Below are 18868 nucleotides of genomic sequence, written 5' to 3' on the forward strand. Positions count from 1 at the left end.
AAGCCCTGGACCTCCTGGGGCACAAAACCAAGTATAAATTATTATGTTATGTGTGTTTGAGTGTATTTAGATGTGTGTATGAGTATGAGACAAAGGAATAGACACACACAGAGATCCAGTGTGTGTGCACTGGAGGTCTTCTTGAAGCCTGCTGTTATTTACACATCGTAATAGCATCTGCTTAAACAGAGTCAGATATTGCTTTATCAGATATTGTAAATGTCACTGAAGCACAGACACTTTCCTCTAGTCCCTCATGTACATTTGGACGTGTTGCGTGCAGGTGCAGAGGACCGCTGGAGGGAATCAGACAGCTCAGCCGGACTGGGAAACATCGTCTTGCTTTGTTTTGTTCTCTGAACCTCCTGAAATGTCAGCCGGCCTTTTCATTATTCATCTGGCGTTGCCTCTCAAGTTTTCACCCTCTCTCTCTCTCTCTCTCTCTCTCTCTCTCTCTCTCTCTCTCTCTCTCTCTTTCTCTTTCTCTCTTTCTTCCTCTCTTTGTTTTATTGGCAGGACTTTAATTAAGAACAGTATGGCCAAAGCTGGTTGTAAAGGTCGAGGGTGTCCTGGAGACAAGACTAAACACCCGCAAACCAATATTTCAGTTAGAGATGAAACAGTTAGTTGATTAATCGATAAGTCAATCAACAGAAAATTAATCAGCAATTATTTTGATAATTGATTCATTGTAGAATCTCTGGTTTTAACTTCTCCACTGGAAGAAGCTAAAACCAGAGATGTTTTATATCATTGTAAACTGATTGCCTCTGTGTTTTGAACTGTTCGTCAGACAAAACATTTGAAGATGTCACTTTATGGATGGATGGGCTTTTTTTCTATTATCTGGTCTTTTAAAGATTTTTTTCAAAAATTCAATTAATCAGGAAGATAATTGACAGTTGCAGCCCTAGTCGATAGATTGATCTATCAGCAACTATTTTGAAAATCTTTTTTTTTTTTTTTTTTTTTTTTTTCAGCAAAAGTGACAAAATTTCAGTGGTTCTAGCTTCTCAGATGTGAATGATAGTAAACTGAACATAATAATAATGTTTGCCAATAATAATTATTGGCCAACAGCTTCAAATTAAAACCAGTTCCAGCCAGTTCCAAATAAAGACCCTGCAGTTCAGGTTAATAAACAATTAGCAAATTAATGATAATTACGGTGAGTCTTTGTATTACTCCTACCATTCACACAAAACCCTTATTGATCATGTGACTGGGCCCACGCTGGAGTGATCAATGATTAAATTTTCAAAACGATCATTCTGTCCCTCCCCCTTTATTCCTCACCCAACTTCAATGACCCTCTGACCTCGCTCTTATCATTAAAAGGCACCAACTGTCTGGCGTTCCTCAGCTCATTCACTTATCTGGAATCAATGTAGGTCTGTCTCCACCTTGCAGCAGGACTGTTGGAGATCTGATCACTGAAAGGAAATGAAATGAGTGTGTGGATCAGTGGTGAGATTTAATAGCCCACAGAGAGTCATTACAGAGTTGCAGGTTTGACCCCAGTATCACAGCTCCATCAGTAGCTCATCACTGATCTCAGCGCCCGAGTCAGCAAGTTTTCAACCTGCTGAGGTGCTCTTGAGCAAGACTCTTGAGTCTGTTCCAGCTAGAATTATTGGTTTGTAGTCGACTGTCAAAGAAAATCATTTATTTAAAGGGTTGTTCCACCCAAATTATAAAAAAACATATTTTCTTCTTCTACTTTTTATTTCCCTTCCCATCTGTGCCTCTGGGCTTCTCCCTCAATTCCCCTTTAGAAATCCCTCCTGTCACCACACAGCTGAGGGAAGCACAATTTGAATTTCCTAAACAATTTCTCTCGAGGTTTTTCCATTTTTACATGTTAAGCATTTTGTTGACGCTGTGATCCAGAACATTTTAGAATGAGCCCAGCACCACAATAAACAGCTATTTCTCACTCACCAAGAGCGATAGTGTGACTGTAGTTCAGTGGAGCACACACAGGAAGCAGGGGAGGAAGTGTGATGGAGTCATTTGAATTAGAAGGAAAGAATTCAGTGAGAAAGTACATAATATATCCCGCTCCGGAGGACGGCTGTTGTGTCCTGAGCAGCTGTTGGACATGTGACCACCCGTATGGCTGTCCGGCATTTGACACAGTTTGTCTCCGCTATGCTGCTCTGACAACTGACTCCCTCACACACACACACACACACACACACACACACACACACACACACACACACACAATGAAATCACAGTAGATGGAGAGAGAGGACTGGAGTGTAAAGCTGGGTTTTGGATGGACAGACTGCATTCTCTGTCAGTACAGACACAGTGAGGGTGCTGCAGATCTCATATTTGACCAAAACAGATGGCAGAAAAAATGGCAGCTTGCTGTTGCTTCATACTCTAGGCTCCGCTTGTCCTATCCCAGCATGCACTGCTCTTGATATCACAATTAATTGACACATTTACCAAGGTAACGATTAACAAACTATCTTATTAAAAACAACTGTCTTCACCAGAGCCCTTATTGATTCTTTATGCTGAACAATACATAGCAATTTATAGATTATAATATTTATTTAACATATTCAGTAGTCAAGAATATATTTAAGTTTTTTTTTTAAACAGGAAAATCAAAGTAATGGCCCCATTTCATGACAATAATAAGTCATATTATTATATAAATAAAGCTTTCATAGCTCCTAAATCTCTCTGTCTGCAGGGTTATAGTGACAATTTTAACATTTCACTGACATTACTTTACATGCTTGTGTAATAGACTGTTGAGTCTGTAATGAGGAGACTCTTACTTCTCCGAGGTGAAGTTGTCGCTACTTTAACTTCAGGATTGATTTGATTTATTCGTATCTTTTAGCTCATTGGCTAATCGTCCAAGAGTCCACATTAAAAACATTTAAGCATACATTAATTCAACACATAATTATTGACACACATATATCTTATACAGCAGGGCCTTCCCATTCAAGTGAATGCATATGCATACATACACACATATAACCTACATACATACATTGGCATATATACTGTATGTACCTACATATATACACATATTCATCTTCATGTGTTCACATATAATACCAGTACTCTACAAACCTACTAACAATGCAATACAACAGTGTGATGATAACTACAGTAAAATCTTGAATCTTGCAATCAACAATCCAGCTACAGTACTGTTCTTGAGTGAGTTATTGTAATGAGTTCTATAATTTAACAGTTCTGAGTTCAGTTCTGCTACTACGTAATGATTTTTGCTGCACTGCCCCGCACTGCACAGCAATAATTAATGTGACTGCAGATTAGACTCTTAGATATTACCTTAAGAATGTCATTGACTCTTGATACTTTGGCAATATAGTTGTTGTGACTTAATTAATGCCAACAAAGTGAATTTGAATTTAAAAACTCTGCAATTTGTGCAACCGTTCCTGCCATTTTCATCACTCTTTTAGAAAGATCTGTAATATGAGATTAACCGTCACTAAATGCTGATAAACAAGACTCGGAAACTCTGCTTTTGTGATAAACTGTTGCTTATATTAAACACACTCTCACCACTCCGCTATATTCCAACAGCATTTACATGTAGATTAGTTTTGTGCATCATGGCATCTCTGCACTGGCTATTTCTTACAACACTTACTCTGTACTTTAGACAGCAGCATGTGAGAAGGACTGAATTTATCCAACCTACTGATGTGACTGAAAGTTGGTTCGGGGCAATTTTCAATTCATTTTTGTCTTATGACCATTTTAAAGTGATGCCACTGTAACAGATTACATGTTTTTTTTTTAAGTTTTTATATATTTTGGGGGGTATTTTATGCCTTTATCAGACAGTGACAACAGAGAGATAACTGAAATGACATGCAACAAAGATCCACTGCTGGAATCAGAGAGCAGACATTGCAGTTATGTGGCATGCATCTTAACCAGCAGGCTACTGGGACATGCCAAGTTTCACACGTCTGTGAACAGTTTGACCAAAGAACTATCCGGTATATCAGAAGAAAAGAACAAAATAATTGTAGTTTGACAAAATAAATCCTAATTCAAGGTCCAACCATTCTTCAGAGATGATGTCAACCACATCTCACAGTCTCCATGAGCGTCCATCCACTCTTCTGACATGTTGGTGTTGATATGGGGGATGGGGGGAAAGTTTGAGCAGTCCAGCTGCTGACAGAGAGGAATTTCATGCATGCATTCAGAGTGGCTGTCACTGAAAACCTCCGTCCAGAGAGGCACGTACATTAGGTCATCCTCCCAGTGGAAAATAGAAAAGGTGCCAGATGGATAATTGAAAGTTTCATGTGATAAAGATCGATTGTAACCGGGCTCGGTAAGGTTGATGTGAATATTAGTAATAAACCACTAGCGTTGTGGAAATCCAAGTATCAGACCAAACAGTTACAAGCTGGTAGTCATGATACTGACATGTTGTGTTGTCTTTGTCTCTTTCTCCTCTCTTCTGTCCAGGTGAAAACTTTGAGCAGAGCCCCCTGAAGAGGACGTTCAAGTCCAAGGTTCTTGCACGCTACCCCGAGAATGTGGAGTGGAACCCCTTCGACCAGGATGCAGTCAACATGGTAGGTGGCCACTCCACCGATTTGTACGATTATCTTGGGAAAAAAATGTAGATATGAGGATTAACAGGACCTCTGAGCCCAACAAAACCTCCAGCAGGAGAGGAAGAGACTAGTGGGACTATTTACAGAGGAAACGGAGGACCCTGGGGAGGATTTAAAAGAGTGTTTTTGGGGCAGAGACCAAGAGAAGTCATACATTGTGAGCAGAGAGGCCCTGGATTAAGACACACAATGCCTTCTCAGGGATCCTGGGTAACGGAGCAATGATAAATCCTCTCCTTTGCATGGAGAGCTGCACTGACCGCCTCCTCCCTTTTTTTTTTTCCTGATTCATGCTCTCAATTCAGTGTTGGATAGATACTGTAGATATACTGATCATTAAGGTTGTTATGAATACATTATCAGGGATATGAACCACTCACACTCACTGCTACAATCAGTGGAACTCCATATCCAGCAGGATAGTACAGATTTGCTCAGATGTTAGAATAAATAAATAAATGGAGGTCATCAATCAGTAGCTTTTGATTAAATGTGCAGAATAAAGTTTGACAGTAGGTAGAAACTGTCAGGCTTCCTTAAAGTCAGTTCCAAATGGCCCAAAGTTCTTTTCAGATTTTTGTCAAAAGCTTTCTCATTTTTATTCATAGACGTTTCAAACCAGCTTTGTCTTGATCTGAGCCTCCTCCCATTGCATGAACAACCTCTACTTTTTATTTTGTAGTATGGTCAGTGACCTACATACACAATACCTTACTTCAAAAACCCATTATATACATAATCTCCATCTTTTATAAATCATGTGACATTTCCTAATGAGCTACTCTCTCAAACTCATCTCATGCTGTATTGTTTGATTAATGGAGGTTCAAATATTTTGTGAACATTTAAACTAATACACATATGAAGAGTATACATAAACAGTAATAGCAAACAATTTAACAGGAAAGTGAGGCAGGTCAGATTATTTCCAGCTCTGGTGTAGCTTCTTCTCCAGTGTCAGTCAAACACAAATACAGATATCTTGTCAATAGACAGATACAGAGTTTGGGGTTAAAGAGTGGAACGTTGGAGAGGACCTCAGAATAATGAAACCTGGAACAATTTCTGATATGAAGAAAAAGGGAAAAAAAATGGAATTGAGAAGGAAAAAAAAGGTTTTGAAAATGAATTAATGGCCTTGAAAGTAGGTAATATTTGAAAATCACCATCCAGAATAGGAAACATGATGAGAGATGATGTTCAGAGATGAATTCACTGCAAAATGAATAATAAACCTCAGGACGTAGGGACCTCTAATCAGACCTTTAATTTCATATTTGACCAATGTTTTGACTTGCATTGAAAAGTGCCAATTTCCTGTCCTTCTATTTCATAAAGCAAGACCTTGAAAGATATTGAAAAGTCCTTGAATGTGTTATTGGAAAAGAGAAGTGTGATTGTGTGATGCGGCTCTGCTGAAGGGGCCAAACTGTCAGTGACCTTGACGACAACAACATGAGTGAACTCCCCATGTGGCTGTATGTGTGTTATTGTTTGTAAAAGTGCCAAAGGTGTGTGTATGCTCATTTTTGTGTGTATATTGTATGTATGTACAGTGTGTGTGTGTGTGTGTGTTTGTGTTTGGCCCTGGTTGTCTCTCTCTTGTGATGGAAGGTGACCGCCTATTTTTCCACCTGCACTGGCATCAGCACTACTGAATAATTCAGCTGCGGTTCTCGCCTTACGTCGGCATGGAAACGGGCCATTATGCAGCAGTGCGGCGTCTGAAACCCGACACCCGCGTGATTGCGAGCCGCCGAGGATGACTGCTGAGCTCTGTAGGAGCTGCATCTTTTCTCGCTTTCTCCATCTTGTGACCTCTGCAGACCCTCATCCCCTCCCATCCCCACAATCTCATCCCATCATCCTCTCCTCCTCTCTGGAACCTTCTCATCCCAGCTCCTCCTCCTCCTGCTGGGAGGTGAGAGATGAGATGAAGAGGATGGGGGAGTGTAATCACACTTCCTGTGCCTGCGCACCCGTCAGTAAAGCTGCTATGATGATTGTTTTCGAATCCCAACACCCCCTATACATACACACACATGCACACACACATCATATTTTGTCTCTTTTGTCTCTTCTGGCTTTTGTCCACACTACATGAATGTTTTCAAGGCCCAAAAATTCATCTCTAAAACATTAGAAATCTCTAATCAGACTTTTTAAATGAATTCATGCTCATGGAAGTTCATTCTTGATCTTGCAGCATGTGTGGCAAAATAGATTCAACTCAAAGCCTAACCCAATTTATTTTGTGCATTTTCAGTCTTTAGGAAACATTACTCTCCATCCCCACAAACACTCACACACTTCCCATCTCCCCCTGCTGAAAGCTGGAGTGTACAGCACATTTACAGCCACAACTGGAATCACTCCACCAGAGGCTCTAAGAACTGTGAGGGCCCCGTTTTAGTTTGCCCACATTTTCACACCGAGAGCTCCAATTAACCTCCACCAGCAGATAAAGCTGACAACAGCTTCTCACTGTTTTAATAAAAGCCTCAGCAGTTTTCCCTGCACTGCAAACAGTAAACCACATGCACCTCCTCTGCTCCCGTTGTCCTCGTTCCTCTTTCACATCAACCGCATAAACAGGAAAACAGTTGAATGAGTCACTTTGTGCTGTGACTCCTGCGTCGCGGATACATAGTACACGCAGATCAGATGTATGTTTGTTCCTACAGGACTGTTACATTGTTGCTCCTCACTAATGTTTAGTAATCCTGAACGCGCTCCGGCTCCTTCTGCAGACAGCAAGTCGATACTTATTTGACATGACGCTCGCCAAATTTCTTTGCAGCGTTTTGTGAGATTTGGAGCATGTTTCTCACCGCTGTTTGATTTCATTACCCTGCTCAGCCCAGTGCGGCTGAGAGGTGAAACTCATGAAAATTTATCATTATCCAGACAACAAAAGAAAATCAAAAAATTTGGTCCTGGTGATGAGTAATATCACATATAGGCCAAGAGGTGGAGGAGATCTGTCAGTACTGATCAGGGATGACTCATGCACAATCCAATGTGTGTGTGTGTGTTTGTGTGTGTGTGCATGTTTCATTCGTTCTCTGCACAGACTAAATATGCAAAAAAGGGAAAACTGGGTTAAATGTCGCAAATGTTTATGTTAGTAAAGGTTAAAAAAAGTTCAAAACAAGCATAAATGTAGGAGTGTCTTCATGGATGCAGAGTCTAACTCTCATACGTATGAATGTGTGTGTGTGTGTGTTCGTGTTAGAGCACTGAATACTTTTACGTGTGTTTATGTGTGTTGGCTCGTCTCCAGTCACTTCCTGTTCAGCTCTCAGCAGGTAAATAAATATAACGAGGCTAATAAGTCAGATTTATTGCAGGCTGAAAGTGCGTTTATGTGGATTTGGCTGTGAGAGCATCACACACATAAAAACACAATATCAGTCATGGCGTCATTTAAACTTGTAAATACTAGTTTATGAAAATGATCTTATCTATCTAATCATCTTGAATCAAGTGGACCATGCTATATCATAATCACGACAGTCTCACCTCAGGGAACATTTGGTAGCTGTTCTGGAGCTTTCAATCAAATCACTTAATCTTTAATCTGATAAAGAATCTTCACTGGATGAAGAATCTTATTGGATGTAGATCACATGACATGATGGGAAGCTTCTACATGGACCTTGAGGTGAGAGGGATTTGTCAACTGCTGTTTCCAAGATCAGTGTTTGTTTTCCAAGGTTCCGATAAAATAGCATTAAAAATGTGAATTAAATGAAAGATCAGCTAGTAATGGAAAGTCCACATCTGGATCATTATAAAAATACAATTAACTGATCCAGCTGTGAGTCCATTCATTACTTTAAGATACAGCCAACAGAATCAGTATCTTACTTATCTTATACTACATTCATTTAAGATGGAATATCGTTTGACAAAATGAACAAAATTCATTTAAAAATAACCAGATAAGATATTTATTCGAGTGTGGATTTGTCCCTTTGTAATTACCTTCAATTGGTGAACGCAAAATATCTTTGAAATTACTTAAAACATTGGTTTCGAGTGTCTAAGATGAAAAATGCACTTTTAACTGTTGCATTCACTTTTAAGACAGTCTGCAACTTCAGTTTATCATTTCCTGTTAAGTCACAGATATTTCAGGCTTCAATATCGGAAGTGAATCACCAGTCAAAAGTTTAGACACACTTGATTGAAATGAACGGGAATGTGTGTCAAAACATATGACATATGTCTGTTACTGTAAATGGTGTAAAAGGAAAACCTACATAACATTAGTCAAGCTTCATCCTGCATTGCACAACACATGGTGAAAACTGTTGATTTTATTCAGGACTCCGGATTAACTTTTCTGAAGAACTGAACTTAAAACAATCTACACCTCAGTGGTTTTTAAGCTTGTATTTGTTTAAAGCCACTGTGTGTAGAATTAGAACATTTCCAACTTTGGCGCCTCCTAGTGATAGTATAAAAAAAAAAAGACTGTGTGGTAGACAGCAGTGCATGCTGTTACCCACACCACAGAGCTGACCCAGTGACACTGAAGAACAGCTGAAACACTGCACCAGTTTTCACCAGGAGACCATAAATAAAACCTTTTGCTATGAGAATAAATTGGAAGATGATATAATTAATAAGAACTAACTGAGGCGTGCTGTGAAGTGGTGATTGACTCTGTTCCCTCCCTTCTCCCTGCAGCTGTGTATGCCTAAAGGCCTGTCGTTCCGGACGCAGGCGGACAGGCGCGAGCCACAGTTCCACTCCTTCATCATCACCAAGGAGGACGGCTCTCGAACCTACGGCTTCGTCCACACCTTCTACGAGGAGGTGACCAGCCCGCAGATCTGCTCCGCCATGCAGACCCTCTACCAGATGCACAACGCAGAGCACGCCTCCGCCAACCCCCCTTCCTCCTCCTCTTCCTCCTCCTCCTCCAGCATGGACTCTCTGGCCAGCAGTTTAGACGAGGCCGACCCCCCTACCTCCTCATCCTCCTCATCTTCATCTCGCGGGGCAGGCGGCTACGACTCCTCTCGTGACACCCTCTATGTGTCCAAGGCCCTGTGTCTGATCACGCCGATGCCCTTCATGCACGCGTGCCGCCGTTTCCTGTCACAGCTGCACCGGGCCGTCACAGCCACCACCGCCCCCCCGCTGCCGCTGGAGAGCTACGTTCACAACATCCTGTATGAGGTGCCGCTGCCCGCTCTGGGCCGCTCGCTCAAGTTCCACGGTGTATACGAGCCCATTGTGTGCCAGAGGCCGGGGCCTGGGGAGCTGCCGCTGGCTGACTTCCCCCTCGCAGAGGTCTTCAATCTCCTGGGAGTAGAGAACCTGGTCCAGGTGTTCACCTGCACCCTGCTGGAGATGCAGATCCTCCTATACTCGCAGGGTAAGTCTGCCTATGCAAGCTGCATGCAAAGTCAGAGTCATAGGACTTTATTCTTAGCATTGTTGAGTATTTTTATCTTCAAGCACACTGTCAGGCTTCATCTGATCCATCAGGGGTCAATCATCACAAACTCACCCTGTGCACTATCCAAACAGGCACTCAAATACACAGAATTACTGTAATAAATGTCTGAAATCATACACAACATATCTCCAACACTCTGGAAACACACCCCACTACCTCTGACACAAGCTAAGGCTAGCTTACTGGGAACACACCTGGGCTAACGTTAGCTACTTTAGCTAAACTGTGTTAGCAGTTGAAATCTTACAAACAGAGCAGTAATTTCCAAAATGACCTAAAAAGTCATTGTGTTTAATTAATAAGCTGTATGCCTCACTGTGTGGAAGAGACTAGGATCATTCTTTTATGTGTCAGGCATTTTATTTATTAAAATGATGGTATCCCATATCAGATCGGCCCATTGTCACCAAAACCCAAACCAGCTATTTGACTCAGTATCAGTATCAGAATCGGTGCATTTCTAAAATGACCACCAGCACACTTTTGAATAGTAATCAGCTGGAGCATTTAGTGACCATCAGCACAAGGGACTTCTGCATCGGCTTCAAACTGTGGTAGTTGCCACTTGGCTCAAACACATGCTAGCTTACATGCCAGGCAGAATAATTTGTAGCATACACTTTACTGGTTTGTGCTAATTCATAGTTTACCTCATAAGCATTGAGCCAGAGGAGGAAAACTATTGGTGCAGTGAAGAGAGACATTGTCAGAGTTGTACAGTCCTGCATTATTAATGTGATGTTAAGTGATAATGTGGCATGAACCACAGTATGGTCTCCTGAAAGCTTCTAAATACAAAAACTCCTGAAAAACTGAAATATATTTTCACTTGAGAGACACGCAAGCTGATCTAAGGAAAGTTCCAACATAAACATCTGGTGAAAATATATCATCATCAGTATTAGTTGAGATTGAAGTTGGTTTAGAGACTGAAAGAAACTGAGAAAATGGACTCAAATGAGCATGAAGACGCTCTGAAGTTTCAGCTCCATATGAGACTAACTGATGCACAGTGATCAGATTTTCCTCCTTCTAGGTTTCTCTTCATCCATTATTCACAGCTGCAGTGAGACCGTGTCATGCTTTGCCTCATTGGGAGTGTTTTCTACTGGTTGTGTTACCCCTACACACACACACACACAGCAGCTACTTTCAACTACATTGTGGACCGAGATCACTTTTCACCCTACATTCCTCCGTCCTGCTCTGTCTCAGTTTTCACTCCTCTGGTCTGCAGCACTCTGTAACACTTTCTCTGCAAGCATGTGTTTATCTTCTGCAGGATGAGTCATGTAAATAGAAAAGATTAGCACGCACTCCAAATCCACAAGCCTAAAATATCTACAGTATATCTACAGTATTCTGCAGCATGCACAGAAGAGAGGCTCCGGCTCTGGTGCAGACTAATTACAAGAGGTGAACAAATGAAATGACTCGGCTGCTCTTTGAAATCTGTAAACTAAATGTCATGAAAATACAATTTAAAGTATCAGCTAAAATCAGCCAAGTGCACACTCTAAACCCTCACCTTTAAAAGAGTACATTCATCATATCTGTCCAGATGAGATTCTGATGCTGGAGATGGACACAAGAGATTACCTCATTTAGTTTGTTGATCTCATACTCATCATTTTGACATTTGAAAATATTTGCATTAATTACATTCAAACCACAGTGATAAGGGTCTGCTTTGTTGAAACTAAATAGAGGGGAAATAACAAAGAAACACAGCGGGAGGAAAAATGTTACTATTTTTAAGGAGAGTTTACCTTATTACAGTATATTTAGAAAAGCTATCAAGGCTACAGACAAGTAGCCTACTGATACCATCCTCTGTCACATGACCCTCACTTTGCAAGTCATAGCAGTCATAGCTTCAGGTCTCCCTCATGGATTTATTACACAAATTGGACTATGGATACCAACTGATTACCTGCAGCTACACCACATTCAGTTTCCATGACAACAAATAAATGATTGCCTTTCAGTATGTATGAAGCATCACAGACTGTCCAGGTTAGTGAACAGAAGTGTTGGTTTGGGTATTCAGGCTATTATCTCTCACTGCTGTTTTAAATAGATCCCTAATTTCCGGCACAGGTTCATGAGTTTTTCCACGTTCTCTGTCGACCAGCACACACACCCTATTAGAACTCCAGAGGGGGTTTGTGTCATCACGGCACATTGTGAGATGGTGTTTCTCTGGACCCACACTTTGTAATGACACCAAATGAGTCAAGGATTAGAGGCTATAATCTGATTGGCTGACTCTACTGCTCTGTACGGTACTGCAGGACAGTGGCTGGGCACAGAGGCAGTGATTTTTGGACTGTCAGTAGTCCACAGGGTGAGATTAGAAAGCAGCTTTGGGACAGATTGTGTTTGACTAGTGACACATACTGTACTAGTGTAAGTAATAATCTGGGTCAATTTTACATAAAGAAATGTATGTTTTGTGCGACAGAAGATTTTTTTCTCAGCTTTCTCTCCTGGGATAACTCCTCTGAGACGCAGGCAGGCAGTGATTATTTGCTTTCACTCTGGGCTTGAGGTGAATAGACTGATATCAATTTCATGTCTGTGTGTAAGGCACGGAGTCAGGACGTGGTTAGCCTACCTTAGCATAAAGACTGAAAGCAGGGGGAAACACCTAGCCTTGGATCTGTCCAAAATTCAAAAATGTTCCTACCAGCACCTCTAAATCTTTTTCATTGCAGTACTCTTTTAACTCACAGACATGAGCTTGAGCTTCTCATCTCACTCAGAAACGAAGCATATATGCGTATTTCTCAAAATGTTGAACTATTCCTTTAAGAAATGGGTAGTTAGTATCAAGAGCAAACAACCAAAGAAAAGAAAGCACCTACAGAAAGAGAGATTTTACCAGCTGAACAGCCAGAGAAAAAATATCACCGTCCTGCCCTGGCAGTTTGAATGATGTTTGTGAAGAAGAAGAGCAAGTGGAGCAATCACACAGCACAGAATTAGGACTGTGCATCTGCTAAATTTAGGGAAATTTGAGTCAAAGCAGTCTGAAACAGTCTCAGTGGACCAAGAAATAAAAGAGCAAGGCCCTCCACTTCCACACCTGCTCTCTCTCTCTCTCATCCCATCATCCTTTTGATGAAAAATAGGTCTCAGTGTTTTATTCATCACTGTCAGCGTCAAAGGCAATCACTCCTGGAGGGAAACGATTAAAACTGGAACTCACTGGAGTGAAAAACCTGTTTTGTTCGAGCATTCATCATTTTTCAGTCCGGACTGAAAACATGACATGTGTGTCGAAAGCCCTAATTTCTTTGTACTGGGGAGGAAAACCTCCTTCCACGCAGCTTCACTTGGCTGGAGGCAGGTGATGGAAGAGTTCAGTTGAGGGGAAAAACACGGAGAACGTTCCCGGGATGTTAATGAGATGTTGCTCCACCATGTGTTCCCACGCTCCTCCTGATCAATCATTGAGCAATTACACACAGTCTCTACCTGTCCTCCTCACACACACACACACACACACATGCTGTGACAGGTAGGGGGAGAAAGTGACAGGCCAGTGTCTCCTCCAATCATGGGACACAGTGGGGGGGAGTGGGGTCCGGGTGTGCAGGAATGTCATTACATGGTAATGAGTGTGCTTCATTTACATTCCTGGCGGGCGCCTCTGAACCTGGCAGCCAGTCAATACACAGACACACAGCAACTGATGTGTGTGTGAATGACGATAGAAGCTGCTTTTATTTAAAGGAATGTTTCACCCAAATTACAGAAAAAAAACATATCGTCTTAGGATGTTTTCACACCTTCACTTCATAGTCTGGTTAAAGCGAACTCTGGTTTGTTTTCCCCCCTCGGTGCAATTTCGTTTAGGCAGGTGTGAACACAGTAACAGCACTTGGGTGCGAACCAAAAAAACCACATCAAGACCCTTTAGAGGAGGTGGTCTCAGTCCGCTTCCAAACGAACTCTGGAGTGGTTTGTTTGTGGTGGGCATGTGATCCGACTTCGATCTGATCTCACTACTAGGTGTATTCCGCAACTTTAAACTAAACATCTCCCGTAGTCAGGTGAGCTTTGCATAGTTTGATGCTGATGAGTGAATTTAACAGTTGCTAACAACTATCCACAGAATGAATCCAGGTCAGACCTGGAATAGCGCATCGTAGTATGTTGTATTTGGCCAGTGGACCTCCTTCAGGACCCTCTTCCTGTGTTTACAGTCTTGTTCCCACCCCAGACACATCTGACCAATGATCGCTTGGATTTTTCTCTGTGTGAAAAGAAACCAAATAATGCACCAACTCATCAACTGATTCGGACCAGAGTGAACAAACTGTGTGAAAACACCTTTACTTATTACACCAGAACTCTATATGACCAAAAGAAGAATCGTTCTCACAATTCCAGTTAATGCAACAGCATGTTTTTTGTGTGTGTGATATACAGAGGTGGGTAAGAAAGACAAAGAAGGTGAGTGTGTGGGTGATCAGCTTACACACTGTGCAGTGTGCAGAAGTTGACGTCACACCCACAGGTTTGATTAACTGGGTATAACGCTTCTGACCTGAGGGGTGAGAGACAAATGATTACAAATGGTAATAAAACATTCCTCTTTCATGTGGCCGTGACTACAGTCATGCATGGAAGAGCGTGCTGTGCTCCTGTAGATCATACTCACTGATAGAAATAGAAATTGTCATAAAAATAATGAAATTAGGCCCTGACCTCAACCCCATCCCCAACCTCCAACACCTTTTGGGATGAACTGGAATGCAGACTGTGAGCCACTGTCGTGAGTGACTGAACTCACTAAGGCCCGCTGCATGGTTCTCACTCTTCACTCTTGTGCGCAGACCCACAAAACTCCCCAATAATGTAATTGTGGCCGGTGCATGGAGCAAGAGTGTGCCTCTCAACATTTTTAACATCACGGCCTGCAGCACACAGCTCCTAGTTAATATCTGCGGTACCCCCAACCCAATCCCTTCCTCTCCCGCCTTCTTTAAAAACACATCTGCAACCATATAACCATTTTAAAGCCAAGAAGAAGAAAGTGGCATGCAGCAGAAAACAACAAAACATGTGTCGTGCAATGGCAACACGCTGCCATTGTAAAAGCTGTAAATAGAGCGCGAGCATGAACACAAGCAGATAGTGTCGTGCACACTGTCTGCACCGTGCTGTGCCACAATGCTCGTGTGGCTGAATGAGAGAAAACCCCTGCTGCCAGCATCTGAAATCTGGTGGAAAGCCTGAAACCAGAAGAGCGGAGACAGGGACTCCCCCAGGAAATGTGTCTGTGAAGATGGAAGTCATTGTTTAAACCCTAAAAAAAGCAACATCAACGTTCTGCTCAAATGATCTTAACCTTTCTCAACCATCACACTGATTATTAGAGAGCTTGATAAATATCTGGCATTAACAGTAAGACACACACATAATGCATGTTGCCTCTTACTGTCACATGCTCACTTTCAGTGTCAGAGCTGTGTCGGATCTAATGGAGCGTCTGGCTTTCTTCTATTTCTGTGTTGTTGACATCATTTAGAATCGGTTCACTTTAACATTAATTTCTTGGCTATTTGGTAATCCTTCTGTACAGTATATCTGACTGACTCTTATCATTTCACCGCCTTATCATCGGAACTTCAGTGTAGCGTTTGAAGAGCACCTAATGTCAGCTGTTCACCGCAGAATGCTCGCTTCTTCCCGCGTGAGACTGAGCAGCCTGTGGTTATCAGTCCCTGTTGCACCGCTACAGTTTCATAATGACTCGACATGTCCCGTCCTGTTTATCAGGCCCTTACAAGCAAAACAGCATCCATGAGTGCTGTCTCTGCTGGGGCTTTCTGCAGTGCAACACCTTGTCATATCAGATTTGTTGTTGTTTTTTTCAACGATTCCATGCTTACTCACCTATCACGGATGCTTGTACGTGTCATATTTCATAGGCAGTTTCTTAAGCGAGGCGGCGAATGTTGTCAAAGATGAATCGGGCCACCGTCGCAATAGTTATCTGTAAAGAAGATGATGAATTAGTTAAGCTCAGTTAAGCAAGAAAAAAAAAATCTCACTGATTCCTCCCTCATCATCCTTTCGTTATTCCCTGTGAGGGCTTGCTGCGCGAGCGCTGATGCGTGAGAAAGGGGAGGAGGGTGAAATTTATGAGGTGTGAAACAATACGACTTAGGAGAAGCACAGAACAGCCAGTGTTAACGAAGCCAGCCGAGGCTAAACTTATCCTGGTGTGATGTGAGCATGAAGGGGAACAGGTAGGATTTGCTGTAACATGAATAAAGAAACAGGAGTGTTTCAGTCAGACTCCCAGCCTCGCTGTGTTTCCCACAGCAGGGTGTGTGTGGGAGAAACTCTCAACCTGTTCAGACTTGAGACATCAAGCAAATACAGACTTGAACGCACACACACAGATGGGATGTCTCTTCTTTCCGTGTGACATGGATTTCAAACTTTGTGGTTCGAATGAAACAGTGAGATGGAAAGATAGCACAGAAAGTTATACAGTAAATGGAAAAACAAGGACTGAGATAACATCTAAGCTATGTGAGGTTGCCTATACAGAAAGCTGTATGATGTGTTTGATCTTAAGCCTTCATGGCTGAGTGAATGTTAAAACGGTAGCAGTTGTCATGCTTTCATTTTTCAAGCTTTGTGAGGCTTCGCAGCTATTTCAGCGAAATGCTAACATCAGCATGCTAACATGCTCACAGTGACGATGAGCAGGTTTAATGGTAATAATGGTGACCATCTTAGCTTAGCGTGTTAGCATGCTATGGAGCACTAAATAGAAATGCTGCGTTCCAGATGACTCAGAACTCGAAAGTTTTTTAAAAGATAGGGTTGTCCTTTGGTTAATGTGAATGTTCAAATTTCATGGAAAACCATCCTATAGCTGTTGAGAATTTCAATGTGAACCAAAGTGTTGGACCAACCATTCGACAGACGCTGCCATCCCGAGAGCCACACAACTAGCATTGCTAAAAAAAGAAAGCAGGATATTAAAGTCCCACATAGGCTGTATGGGAGTTCCATTTAACAGAGTCTTTAATTTTTTCTGTTCATCCATCAGTCAGACTCTGAGTCAGGTTATTCTGTGTCATATGGGTCCTCTGCTACAGCGGGAGTGAAAGTGTGTGTGGTTGTGTGGCTGCTGACTTGCACTTTGCCTCAGTACTGTACAGGTTAACTCATCTCAGTGCATATCACAGGAAGTTGTCAGTGAATAAGAAAAATGTATTACAAAAAAATTACATTGTGGCTCCAAATATAATAACACCACAAAACTGGTGTTCAGCAGTAAATCTAGACTCTGAGTGATCACAGCTGTTCTACCATTTATAATAAGTTGAAGTTCACTATTGAAGCTGTAGACACTTGGACCCAACTGGCCACTTAAAGCACATTGGTTTTGTGGAGTATTACCTCTGTTACTTGCATTTTCTGTTACAAAAACCCAGACTAAAACTGACACAGAGCTCATCAGAGGTTGTAATGTTGGTTAAATCTTCTGAGTGAACATGGTTATATAAAATGGACAAGTGTGAACAAATAAGTGAGGTGACAAATATCACCAGTGTAATGAACGCTGATTGGAATGTGGATTATATCATCAACCCAACACAAAAGAGTGAGTCATTCAAACAAGTTTCTACACAACGTGGTGCGCAAAAAGTGAAAGTTGCATAAAGGTGAATGCTATGAGAAAGGATTTTGGTATTCAGTCATGGCAAAGAACAGACACCCACACACACACACCCACACACACTCACTGATTCTTGTCACTCGCCTCCACTTGACAAATAGAGTAAATTAGAATTGTTTGTTTATCTGCTCCAAATAATCATGATGAGCCTAATGACTTGTTTGTTGGTTGGCCTTTTACAAGCTCTGGCAATCAATTAACACACACACACACACACACAAACACACTTTTGTGTCAGGCTCTGCTCACTGTCATCTCTTCAAACACATTATGGAAAAAGAAAGTGTGCTGGTGCTGTTTTAGTGGAGTGTGTGTGTGTGTGTGGAACTTATCGTGTTTGTATGAACAATGGACACCACTCGCCCGCTTTTTCTGGACATCTGGATCATTAGATTTCATATAAAGTCAGAGTGCTGCAATTTTATGGTTTATTTTGTGTTTATAAAATATGTGCACACACACACACACACACTCACACACTCCAAGAAGTAAACAAGCAGAGCAGCTGCTTCTCCTCGAGTTTCTCTTGTTGAATATAAATCTCTGCGGTTAAAGCTTTAGAAAGCTTAATGCATTTTCAATGAAAGTGCACACATTCCATATGTGCACGTACAGACAGAAAGACTCTGAACAAGACAGACTGAAAGGAAATGACAAGAGGGGGGAGGGAGGCACAGAAGAAGAGAGCGGCTGATTGGATAAATTTATATAACTCTGTCATGTTTTATTCCTTTTTTTTTTTTTTTTTTCTTTTGCTCTGGCCATCATAATGACATCTGATGAAACTGCTGCAGAACTCAATACCAAAGCCAGCCTGCAACCACTGGCCTTAATCTGGTTTAGGGAACAGGAGAGACAATACTCTCAGACACACACACACACACACACACACGCACATATATGTGAAAACGTGATTGAAAAGAATCCATCAGAATATTATTCCTCTTGTTTTTAACCCTAACTCACTCTCAGATTCCATTTCAATCACTTGATTAAAGTCCTTTTTGCACATCTAGACTTTCACCCTATATATATATATTTCAT

At 41.6% G+C, this 18868-nt stretch overlaps 1 protein-coding gene across 7 annotated transcripts in view; it reads left to right on the forward strand.

Annotated features, from left to right (window-relative positions):
* Positions 1–18868, forward strand: part of dennd5b (DENN/MADD domain containing 5B) — a 78084-nt gene that overhangs the window by 33560 nt on the left and 25656 nt on the right. For all 7 annotated transcript variants that reach the window (XM_044343752.1, XM_044343750.1, XM_044343751.1 and 4 more), the window contains 2 exons: positions 4489–4598; positions 9336–10029. In XM_044343752.1, the coding sequence (XP_044199687.1) occupies positions 4489–4598; positions 9336–10029 (804 nt within the window). The remainder of the gene's footprint in view (positions 1–4488; positions 4599–9335; positions 10030–18868) is intronic.

The sequence above is a fragment of the Thunnus albacares genome, chromosome 23, assembly GCF_914725855.1.
Source record: "Thunnus albacares chromosome 23, fThuAlb1.1, whole genome shotgun sequence".
In the NCBI taxonomy this organism is placed as follows: domain Eukaryota; kingdom Metazoa; phylum Chordata; class Actinopteri; order Scombriformes; family Scombridae; genus Thunnus; species Thunnus albacares.